General features: G+C 37.2%; 1 protein-coding gene across 2 annotated transcripts in view; it reads right to left on the reverse strand.

Moving 5' to 3' along the window:
• Positions 1-1,496: 1,496 nt before the first annotated feature.
• Positions 1,497-12,603, reverse strand: part of HOMER1 (homer scaffold protein 1) — a 142,952-nt gene continuing 131,845 nt past the window's right edge. For both annotated transcript variants that reach the window (XM_019835916.3, XM_019835915.3), the window contains exon 9: positions 1,497-4,570. In XM_019835916.3, coding sequence (XP_019691475.1) covers positions 4,382-4,570 — 189 coding nt within the window. In that variant the 3' untranslated portion in view covers positions 1,497-4,381. The remainder of the gene's footprint in view (positions 4,571-12,603) is intronic.

The following is a 12,603-nucleotide window of genomic DNA, read 5'->3' on the forward strand; positions in this document are numbered from 1 at the left end:
GGCAAAAGTTGGTCAGAATTCACAGAATGGTGAGTTCTGAATGAGAGGTGTCTTCTGTTAGGTTATAAATGCTGACAATACTCATGACAGGATCTTCTGAAAGCCCTTAAAATTCATTAAGGCAACCCCAACTTGTTTAGTGAAAAACGACAATGTCTCTGGCTAGCCTGACCTGCCTTAGATAGATAAAGACTGAGGGCAGCGCGCTCCCACTCTTTGCTGGCCCTGCTTTCTCAAAAAATATCCTCTCCTCCTCCAGATAAGCTCCTGCCACCTGCTGGAATGTGTTCTTTCATCCAAAGGATAGAAGGGACCTTAATGAGATCAGAGAATTGACCAGAAATAAACTGGGAGCTTGTGGCCTTTTCCTTATTCTAGTACAGATGCAATTTCTCTACCTGGGTCACCTGTTTTGGGTAAAAATAACTTCAAATGTTTCTTTTCTATCTAGTGAAGCAGAAATCACTAGGCAGTGCAGTGCTGATTTGAGTTTTGAGGTTTTTTTCTTGGATAAAATTGTTAGCTATTTTACTAGGTAATATATGAACAACAAACCATTTCTTTAATTCAATAATGATGCTTACATTTCTGTGACATGTACATATCAATTTCCCATAAAGAAAAACTGTTGTCAAAATGTAAGGTCCAATTTTAGGTTGGAAAAAATGTATTTCACAATCTAAAGTAGGGTGAATGATTCATCTGCTTCCATTCTAAAATTATCCTTTTCTAGTAGTTTAAAAAATATTCTCTCATTTGAAAATTATCTTCTCAACCAATACTTACTCTAGTACAGCATCCTACTTGAGAAAAACAAAATTTTTAAACATGTCATTCTGAACTACTTCTTACCTGAAAGCTTCCTCAAGATTTTATATAAATTAATTTACCTTATGAATGATAAGGAAACAGAGCTAAACATGAAGAAGACAAAAATTCAAAGAAGACTATTCCAGGACTTCACGCACAGCTTATCGGGAATGGTAAAATCATTTGATACCCAATAAACGACACAATTTCTTAAAAAACAAAACACTGCCACCAAACAAGTTTTGCCTCCGGCCAGTGTCCCTTCCAGAACAGACAGAAAACCAGGTCTGCAGGGAGAGAGCAGCTGAGATGCTCACTCCACAGTTAAACACAAACATGGAAGGCCAGAGCACACATGTGAGAGAATACATTTAATTTTAACAGGGCAGAAAAGGAGCTTTAAAAGGTGGTAGTTTAATTTCGAGTGTCCCTTTTATTTCCACTTGAAAAAAAAAAACCTGCAAGCTTTTCCTCTAATTGCTTCCCAGCAGTTAAATGAGAGCAAAACATGAAATCCATGACAGGGCTGCAGCTCTTCTGTGAGGACAAGGACGGATGTAACTTCATGAACTTTTTTTTAATCTGCAGAAAGAAAGGGAGAAAAGAGCGCGAGAGAAGGAGCGAGAGACAAAGAGGGAGAGAAGGAGAGAGAGGAGAAACAAAAACTAATTTTCCAGGCAGGGAGATACTCATAAAACCATTTATGTCAAAGTTAGGATTTCACAACATAACACACTAAATGTGAAATCCAGTAGCACCTGTAGGAGTTGAGCAAATGCTGCCATCACTTAAATGCCTTTTAAAAAGTATCTGTAAAAGACTGAAGGAAAAAGAAGATAAAGTACATTCTCCAGAGAACAACAAATGTATTTCAAAATAAAAACTGTATTTTTGTTTTTCCTTTTTTTCAGTTGTTTTTTGTACAAGAATTCATAATTATCATATAGTAACTTATACACAATGGGATCGATCTCTGCTCTCCTTTTCTGTGTCACTTCAAGTCCATGTTCAGGCTACAGTCCCCAGCATCATTTTCTGATAAATATATTACCACAGTTTGACCTAAATATAGATACATCATATAATACTTGTCTCTGGGAAAAATCAAATTTTAATACGCAAACTTTTATTTCTATAATACAGAAATGGAGAAAACTACAGTAGGCACACAACCTAATTATGACTTGTAGATGACGATTTCTAGATACTCTCCTACTGTAAATGAATACTGAAAACAGTCTTACTAAGAAGATTTTATTTATATGTGCACTTGTGTCCACCTTATCCCATATACTGTACACGTCTAAAGACAATCTGGGAATTTAAAGGTGCAGCCCTCAAGTTGTTAAATCCCTAAAAAAAGAAAAAAAAATTAGGCCTTATTGGACAAGGAAAAAACTCACAAAATTTCCAATTTTAAATTTCTTATCAGTAGGAAAATATTAAAAATAATTTTCTGTATATACATATGGGTATATGTATATATTGAATTACACACATGTCTCACATATCAGTACAATTCAAGTGGAGACATTTTGGTGAGTTATTTTCCCATTAAATGACAACTATGTCAAAATTTAAAAATATCTTATTACATCATTAAAATAATTCACTTACCATTTCAATAGCTTATACTGTTTTTTTTTTAATTTTTAACTCTTCATAACTAAATTCCCTGATCCCTAGTGTTAAATCCCCTATTTAAATTAAAATCTGGATAAAATCACATCTACTTCAAAATTCCATCAATCAAATAATTTTATTACCTGATTTATCAGAGAAATATCTCAGCTCTGAGCTTGTGTACCTAAATCATCCTCCCTATAATAAACAGGTGAGGAAAATATCCTAAAATAGATGGAGGTAACTTACATGATGTTATAGCACATATAATACATGATGATTAAGTGTCTGATATAAACTGTTCAGAGACACCTGAAAACTCACTTTAGAAACTAACTTTAGAAACAAACCATTTATTTTTCACTCTAATATAAATTAATATGTATGTATTTACATACATACACATACATATATAAAACAAAATTGTCTAGTGTTGCGTTGCTGCTTGTGAGTGAAAAAATGGTTACAAATCGATTAATTAGCTTAATTTTGTACTTAACAATTCAATTGTTTTGGGGTACAAACAAAGTCAGTGCATTCGTAGACTCCACAGAGTCAGATACTCAAGCATACACTTTAAAAAAGAACCCTCCTCAACATCACAGGCATTGTACAGCAAAGATATATGGACTCTGATGCATTCCTAACTCCATAAGCAGACTAGACAGCACTTGGCTCACTTTTAAAATAGCTTCTTCAAAGAAATATAGAAAGAAATGCATGTTTGCTAAAAGTCTTTTAAAATTACATCAAAACAACATTAAAACTTGTTCATTGAGAAGAGCCTGTTGAATTCTTGTTTTGAAATGCCTAGTTAACAGTTCAGAATATTGCCTTGTGAGGTTTGACTAGAGATGTGGTTGATGTGAAGACCCAGACAGAGTACACGGCTCCAACCCCCACAGTCCTCTGATTGGCTGTTTGATGGAAATGGATCCCCTTTAAAATTGCTATACACCTTAAAATGATCTATAATAAACAGTTCCCCAGTAACCATTATTATTTGTAAATTGAAATGCATTGATCATTCAGAAAAGATTTCTTGCAAAATATATAAATAAATGTAACTGCATATTCTGTAAATATACTTAACATTGCTAGACCAGACCGTCAATGACGGGCTGCTGTATTTCAGTACTGTGTGTCAAATTTATTAGAAATTTAAAAAGAAAAATTTCTGAGGGACTCAGCTGCCTTCGTTAGTTGGCTTTAAAATGTGTAATAAAATGGGAGACAATATCTTCTCATAAATACATGGAATCAATGTGGAAAAGTAAACTATACAGCAGACAAGATTAAAGAACACCAGAGTGTACCAGAGTGGTCACCGAGTGAAATATCTTCCAGTATAAAAAAAGGGAAGAACTCTATACACCCAGTTCTAGTTAAGTATGTTTCAATTAAAGATACAGCTCTCTCTCACTCCTGGCAAGAATTAATTGGTAATGGCACTGCTTCTTAGCAGTGCAAAAATATCCTGAGAAATTATTCAGATTACAACAGAAGACAGGGCTTTCATCACTAAGTTTTTGCACAAAACACAGCTTTAGATATCATAAATAAATTAATTTAAGAAGCAGATAACCTTCACTGTGTTGAACACAAAAAGGGGATGTGACCCAGACATTGTTAATTCTCCCATTGGCTAATATCAGAAAAAAAAGATTGCATTAAGTGTCTATTTATAACTTTCTAGTTAACTATGGCCAATAATATACATGGAGGTAATTTGTAGTTCAAGTTTTCATCTCTTTTTTTTTCCCCAACTAGCTACAAGCTGAATTCTAAAATTTACACTGAAATATACAATTCCAATTTTCAAAAGATCATCCTCCTGGAGGAGGAATGATATTCAATTTTTTTGTGCGATCTTGATGCAGAGCCCAAACAGTCCTATGAAGAGAGACAGTGTATTTTTTAATCAATTGGCACTGAAATTTAACTTTTCTTAGCTGCATTCTAGTAGCTTGGCCAAGTTATCTCGTAACTCTGTTAGTTCAAATATTTTTCCATCAAGAATTTCTAAGAGTGTCTTCAGGTTATTGCGAAAAGCTTCTTGTTCATTCTGACTTTTCTCCAGACGTTGCTCTAAGTCAGACAGCTGTCCCTCCAGGTCTTTGTTCCGAATTTCTACTTCCTTTAGAAACAAAAGTGTGATATATATACACAGGTCAGTTCATGACTTAGAAAGCAATATAACTTTTGTCATTACTAATATTCTGGTAGTTAATGCACGTGGACGAGTAGGAGGATGAGTTTCTGAATCTCAAGGTAGTACCATTTAAAGAGATTTTTAGAATTTTGCCATCTGAGAAATCCATGCGTTTTATGGACAGGCTTGTTCATGAATCCATCTATCCACCCGACAAAAACTTGCTGATTGCTTACTTTGTGCTAGGCAACCCTTCAGGCACTTCAAATACTTAGATAGGATTAAAGACCCATTTTGTGGATTAGCTACATCTCATGTCAATTTCTGCCTGCCTATTCTTATTGCACAATTGCGAACACACTCAGGTGAAAGCAAACAGAGAAAAAGACAAATTTTTTTCTCCTCATTGGCAATTCCTGAGAAAGACTGTGGGAAGACAACAACTTTCTAAAATGTGGTGTTAGGAACCTCTGAGCATGTTCATTATTCTTTGTTTTGCCTATCAAATGGATCGAGGTGGCAGAGCAAACAGCTCAAGGGCTAAAAACTATAGTCAAGACGTGTAATAAGTATACATACGAGGGAATTAGAAAGCTGACATTCCAATATACTGCAAATCATGGAAAGAAGAGAAAACGACAAAAGGGAAGTAAAGGTACATGACAACATTTTTTTAAAAAAACAGAATGAAGTCCAGCATACTTAAAAATTAGAAGTTATTACTGCTCTAAAAATGTTCCTAAGCATAACAAATATAATAAGTGACTCTAAAAAACAAAAGGATATAGTGAGCTAGAGACTTAAATTTGGTTAAAAATTCTAAATGAGAAAAACGGCAGAAAACAGACTATTACACTTTAAATAAGCTATTCAGATAAGCAATTCATAGAAAGTTATATATTCTTTCTGGAAAGCTCATTTTTTTTTTTTTTTTAAAGTAGGTTCTACACCCAGCGTGATGTCCAACACAGGACTTCAATTCACAACCCAGAGATCAAGAGTTGGAAAGCTTAACTGACTAAGCCACCTAGGTACCCCAGGAAACCTCACTTTTTAAATTTTTCAAATGTAATTTATTTTTGAGAAAGAGAACACAAGCAGGGGGGAGGGGGAGGGGGAGAGAGAGAGAGAGTGAGAGAAAGAGAGAGAGAGAGAGAGAGAGAGAAAGAGGGGGAGGGAGAGAAAGACACAGAATCCAAAGCAGGCTCCAGTCTGTGAGCTGTCAGCACAGAGCAGGGCTTGAATCCATGGACTGTGAGATCGTGGCCTGAGCCAAAGTCGAACACTTAACCAAGTGAGCCACCCAGGCGCCCCTTAAATTTTTTAAAAGTTTATTTATTTTTGAGAGACAGAGACAGAGCATAAGCAGGAGAGGGATAGAGAGAGAGGGCGATAAAGAATCTGAAGCAAGCTCCAGGCTCTGAGCTGTCAGCACAGAGCCCAACACAGGGCTCGATTCCACAAACTATGGGATCACTACCTGAGCTGAAGTCTGACGCTTAACCAACTGAGCCACCCAGGCGCCCCCAGGAAAGCTCACTTTTACATCTGAGAGGAATTAAGTGATTGACACAAATTATATTTACATATATAAATTATATGGAACAAAGACAAAATTTTGGTGTTAATAATACAATATGAATCAGCCCGAGAAACCATTATGTTTCAAGTGTTAATGCATCATTTAAGTGTAAATCTCTAAAAAAATTACAGCAAGTCTAAAGGGTGGCAGAACACTTTTTTTTTAATTTTTGAAAGAATCCGGTAAATGTTAAATGAAAAAAACAATACCAAGCAGCAGAGTGCAAATAGACAAAAATTGGTATGCATGAGGACAAGCACTGGAAATTACTGTACATAATTGGAAATGGTTGCAGTTGTTAGGATTATGGGTATTTTTACTTTTTATATTTACTTCTCTTACAATACCTGTAAAAATTCAACTTTTGAGAAAAATAACTGGGAATTTGGCTTGAATACACAGAAGAAAGTAATCCTGATCTAGGATTCTGAACATAAATGTTCACTTGCTCTGAAAGAAATAACTAAGAGAAAGGCCTAAGCAAGAATGTCACAGAGGAGCTGCAAGAACCTGGGAAAATATAATAAAGTAATACAGCAGCTCAAATGAGTTATAAATGAAGAATTTAAGAAATCCCAATCTAATATTAAAGCATTTACTGATCAGCGGCACCTGGGTGGCTCAGTTGGTTAAGCGTCCGACTTTGGCTCAGGTCATGATCTCACGGTTTGTGGTTGGAGCCCGACGTTGGGCTCTGTGCCGACAGCTCAGAGCCTGAGTCTGCTTCAGATTCTGTGTCTCCCTGTCTCTCTGCCCCTCCCCTGCTCATGCTCTGTCTCTCTCTCAAAAATAAACAAACATTAAAAAAAAAGTTAAAAAAAAAAAAGCATTTACTGTTAGATATTTCCCAGTATGTTTCTAATCTTTTTCCTTTGAATAATCCACAAAGAGAAGATAAGTAAACTGAGAGCAGGATCTGAAACCAATAAAATACTTATAAATTCATAGGCACATTCATGGAGGCTCCAAACTATGAGGGAGAAAAAAGAGCCTGGGATCAAATGTAAAAATTCCACTCATGATTGCACAGTATGCTCTCTTGCTTGCTTAAACAATAAGCTTAAGAGTAGAATGTTTCCAACTATAAAAATAGACCAAATGTCATTCACTAGAAAACACCCACTTCACCAGGCACCACCCATTATGCCCTCTAAAACCTTCCTTAAAATGAAAGCCTTCTTTGTTCTCCTTGCCAATCAATGAAACATCCAAACATTTTCAATGGAAGCATGCAAAACACCAAATTTCCTCAGCTATTAAAATTGCACTGTTCTCTCTAGACAGAGTTTCATACTCTCAACCATTTCTCTGATTGGAGGAATTTTAGTAGGCAGGTAACAAAAGGGATCCAATACAGTGCTGACAGTGCTGGTCTATTCTGAAGCAGAGAATATAATCCTAGAGCAAGAATGGCCAACGCTGTGCACATGGGCCAACACAGGCAATTGGAGCCCTGGTTTGTGGGCACTTCCCAGCAGTCCACCTTATGTCCATGTTTTCCAAGCCTCTTCTTGCCGTTTATTCTCACTCCTAACTTATCCTTCTACTTATAACCACTTGTGTGCTACTAATTTCCTCTTCTCCTTCCCTGACAGGTAACCACGTGCCAGGGGCATCCAGACCTGGTTCGGTCCTGATAAAGCAATGGAGGCCCTTCGAATGTTTTAAAGCGCAATAATTCAAAGTATAAAGGGGTGTCTGGGTGGCTCAGATGGTTAAGCATCCGGTCCTTGATTTCAGCTCAGGTTATGATCTCATGGTTGGTGAGTTCGAACCCCATGTTGGGTTCGGTGCTGACAGTGCTTGAGGTTCTCTCTCTCCCTCTTTCTCTCTCCCTTAGCAATAAATAAATATTAAAAAAAAAGTATAAAATCTTAATGGGTAGAAGGTCACTCTCTGTGTTAGATATAGAGCCTAAACACTAGAGTGATTAAAAAAATTTTTTTACAGAGGCTCCTGGGTGACACAGTCGGTCAGGCATCTGACTTGCATCTCAGGTCATGATCTCACAGCTCATGGGTTCAAGCCCCACGCTGGGCTCTGTGCTGACAGCTCAGAGCCTGGAGCCTGCTCCAGATTATGTGTCTCCCTCTCTCTCTCTCTGCCCCTCCCCTGCTCACACTCTTTCTCTCCCTCTCTCTCAAAAATAAATAAACATTAAAAAAAATTATACAATTATTACCATCATAAATGGGACGAGATCAGGTTCATTTTCTAACAGTTTAAATCCTGCATTTTTAATCTAAATAAAAGTTACAGGAAAATTGTCTTGGATATCTGATTCACATCTTAAGCTGATATAAGTAAGATATACTGCCCTATTAGATCATCAACCTTCATATGTAACAAGACATATATAAATCATCAAAACAAGAACTAGTATTTCAACAGAAAAAAAGGGGCGACACACACACACACACACACACACACACACACACACACACACAAATTTTGAAGAAGAGCTATTTAACAATTATTTACTAAGCATCTTCTATGTACTAGAAATAGAGATAAAGCAGAGAATAAACAAAGATGGTTCTTGTTTGAATGCAGCATGCAATCTAGATTGAGGATACTCGCAACAAAAAGCAAACAAAACAGACTTCCAGGAAGCTGAGGTAATGGTGACTGCATACACTGAAATCTCCTAACCATCCTCCCTAACTAAATAAATCAATGACAAGAATAAAACCACACAAACTTCACAACTTCAAAGTTACTAGAAGAAATAGAACAATACAAACTTCAATTTCCAGCAAAGACATTTCCTAAGCTTTCTCTCTTACCTGTCTCCCAAAAAGTGAGTGGTTTTTAACTAAGAATTTGTAAACTACCCAAAACTGCCACTCAGTCCACCAAATACAAAGATGTGACATATCTTCATCTACGGAAACCATAGTAAGATGAAAACAGAAAATGAAACTCTAGACACTTCACTGAATGAAAATACAAGTCCCCACAAAAAACCAACTATGAAGCACAAGAAAACAGAAGACTCCACTGGAAATTAAATATCATCAAACAGGGCACCTGGCTGGCTCAGTCAGAAGAGCATGGGACTCTTGGGCACAAAGGTAGCTCAGTCAGTTATGTGTCCAACTCTTGATTTCGGCTCAGGTCATGATCTCATGCTTTGTGAGTTTGAGGCCTAAGTTGGCCTCTGCGCCAACAGCGTTGAGCCTCTTTGGGATTCTCTCTCCCTCTCTCTGCCTCTTCCTGGCTTGTGCTTGTTCTCTTCCTCTCTCTCTCTCAAAATAAGTAAATAAACTTGAAAAAATATTTTTTTTTAAAAGGGAAAGACCATGGGATTCTTGATCTTAGGGTCATGAGTTTGAGCTTCATGTTGGGTGTAGACATTACACCCAAAATAAACTTTAAATACTGTCAAGCATTCAAAATAGAGCCTGAGTCAGATATTAAACACGAAAAACAGAAATGGGCCAAAAAAACAAAAAACAAAAAAAAAAAATGAGTAGTGATTAAAGCTTGATAGAAACAGAAGAAAAAGGCAAAATCACATCAGAAACAAAGACTGAATTATAAAATAAAAAATACATTTGCAAAAAAAATAGTTTATTCAATTATTATTTTTCAACACTCAAGGGAATGTGGGGTGGCTGGGTGGTTCAAGTCAGTTAAGTGTCCGACTTCAGCTCAGGTCATGATCTCACAGTTCATGAGCTCAAGCTCCAAGATTGGGATTTCCACTGTCAGCTTGGAGCCTGGAGCCTGCTTCATATCCTCTCTCTCCCTCTCTCTCTGTCTGTCCCCTGCCCGTATTCTCTCTCTCTCTCTCAATTAAATAAACATTTATATAAAAAAAATCAGAGAGAAAGTGGTTGAAACAGAAGACAAAAAAATCCAATCCAGTTACCTATCACTGGAGATCCTGAAAAAGAAAACACCCCAATAAGACAAAGTTAATATTTAAAACTTTTACACAAGAAAACTTCCTGGAAATAAAGGCAGAACTGAACCTACAAATTAAAAGGGCCCACCAAGTACCTGAGAAAACTGACCCTCAACAATCAATTCTCAGAATTATCTTAGTAAAACTATTAGATTTTAAATATAAAGGAAAAATCTTCAGGGCATACAAACAGAATGGGTTCTAAACTTCCAAGGCCAGGCATCTAGACTGGAATAGATTTCTCAAAAGAGACATAAAAACAAGGTAATAATGGAGCGGCATTTTCAAGAAACTCAAAGAAAGAAAATTACAAACCAAGGATTTTATATCTACCTGTCACCCAAGTACTAAGTCTTTTAAAAAAACAGCTTAAAACCATAAGCTCTTCGGGAACCATCCACTAAAGATAAGCTTCATCCAACCAACAGATTATTGTGGAAACTTCAAAGAAAGGACCATGTACTATATGTAATATATATCAAAGAATAAAACAAGGATGGATGATGGTTACTAGGGGTGCCTGGGTGGCCCAGTTGGTTGGGTGTCCAACTCATGATTTAGGCTCAAGCCATGATCTTTTATTTTTTATTTCTTTAAAGTTTATTTATTTATTTGGGGGGAGGGGAGGGGCAGAGAGAATCCCAAGCAGGCTCTACACAAAGCCCAACGTGGGGTTCAAACTCATTAACTATGAGATCATGACCTGAGCTGAAATCAAGAGTTGGACACTTAACTGACAGAATTTATCCTGCCCTTTATTTTTTGTAATGTTTATTTATTCTGAGAGACAGAGAGAGAAAGCGTGCACAACTGAGCACACAAGTGAGTGGTGGGCGGTGGGATGGGTGCACAGAGAGAGGAGGGGTAGAATCCCAAGCAGGCTCTGCACTTTCAGAGCAGAGCCTAATGCAGGGCTCGAACTCAAAAACTGTGAGATCTTGATCTGAGCTGAAATCAAGAGTCAGACAGTCACCTGAAAGAACCACCCAGGCATCCCTTTATTTTTTGTAATGCTCATTTATTTATCCTGAGAGAGAGACAGAGAAAGCAAGCAAGCGAGCATGAGCTGGGGATAGGTACAGAGTGAGGAGGGAGAGAATCCCCAATCCCTGAAGTGGGGCTTGAACTCACAAACTGTGAGATCATGACCTGAGCCAAAATCAAGAGTCAGAATGCTTAACTAACTGAGTCACCCAGGTACCCCTAAAGCACCTTCTTTTAAACACCTCTTGCATGCAAGGTAAATAAAACCAAAATTACAGAATTTCAGGAAATAATGATAATGAAAATACTACATACCAGAATCTATGGAATACACTTTAGAGCAACAGAGGAAAATCTTTAGCCTTACACATGTATAAATAAAAGTGAAAGAATAAAAGTAAAGGAATTAAATTCTCTTCTTAAAATGCTAGAAAAAGAATAAAAAAGTCAACCAAAATAAAGCATGAAGCAGGAATAGTAAAGATAAAAGGAGAAATTCATAAGGTAGAGGATAGAAAGACAGTGACACTGATGAACCAAACCAAGTATTTTTAAAATAATTTAACAAAATAGGGGTGCCTGGCTAGCTCAGTCAGTTAAGCATCTGACTTCAGCTCAGGTCATGATCTCACAATTTGTGAGTTCAAGCCCCGCACTGGGCTCTGTGCTGACAGCTCAGAGCCTGGAGCCTGCTTTAGATTCTGTGTCTCCTCTTTCTGACCCTTCCTTACTCGCACTTTATCTCTCTCTCTCTCTCTCTCTCTCTCTCTCTCTCAAAAATAAACATTAAAAAACATTTTTTTTAGGGATGCCTGGGTGGCTCAGTTGGTTAAGCATCTGACTTCGGCTCAGGTCATGATCTCACGGTTTGTGAATTCGAGCCCCACGTCAGACTCTGTGCTGACGGCTTGGAGTCTGGAGCCTGCTTCAGATTCTGTGTCTCCCTCTCTTTCTGCCGTTCCCCTGCTCATACTCTGTCTGTCTCTCTCAAAAGCAAATAAACGTTAAAAAAATTTTTTTTTTAATTTAACGAAACGGACATACCATTGCTTAACTTTAATCAAGAAGAAAAGGATAATGAACAACTATATAAAATAGGAGTTCTTGCTGAATATATGAAAGCTAGATGGAAAACTTAAACAGTCCAATAGCTACAGAAGACAGAATAATCCAGGAACTACACAAAAAATGCACCAGGCCCCGATGGTGTCAAAGGAGAGCTTTATTAAATGCTCAAAGATCAGATAGCTGCAATATGACATCCATGACGCCATAGCACAGAAAATGAAGAAAGTGTATGAAGTATAACTGAAGTATAACTTTAAAAAAATTTTCTTTAAAATTTTTTTTAATGTTTTATTTATTTTTGAGAGAGGGAGAGACAGAGTGCAAGCTGGGGAGGGACAGAGAGAAAGAGGGCAACACAGAATCCAAAGCAGGTTCTAGGCTCCGAGCTGTCCTCACAGAGCCCGATGCGGGGCTCAAACTCACGAACTGTGAGATTATGACCTGAGCTGAAGTCAGGACGCTCAACAGACTAAG

This window comes from Felis catus, chromosome A1, assembly GCF_018350175.1.
Source record: "Felis catus isolate Fca126 chromosome A1, F.catus_Fca126_mat1.0, whole genome shotgun sequence".
NCBI lineage: Eukaryota > Metazoa > Chordata > Mammalia > Carnivora > Felidae > Felis > Felis catus.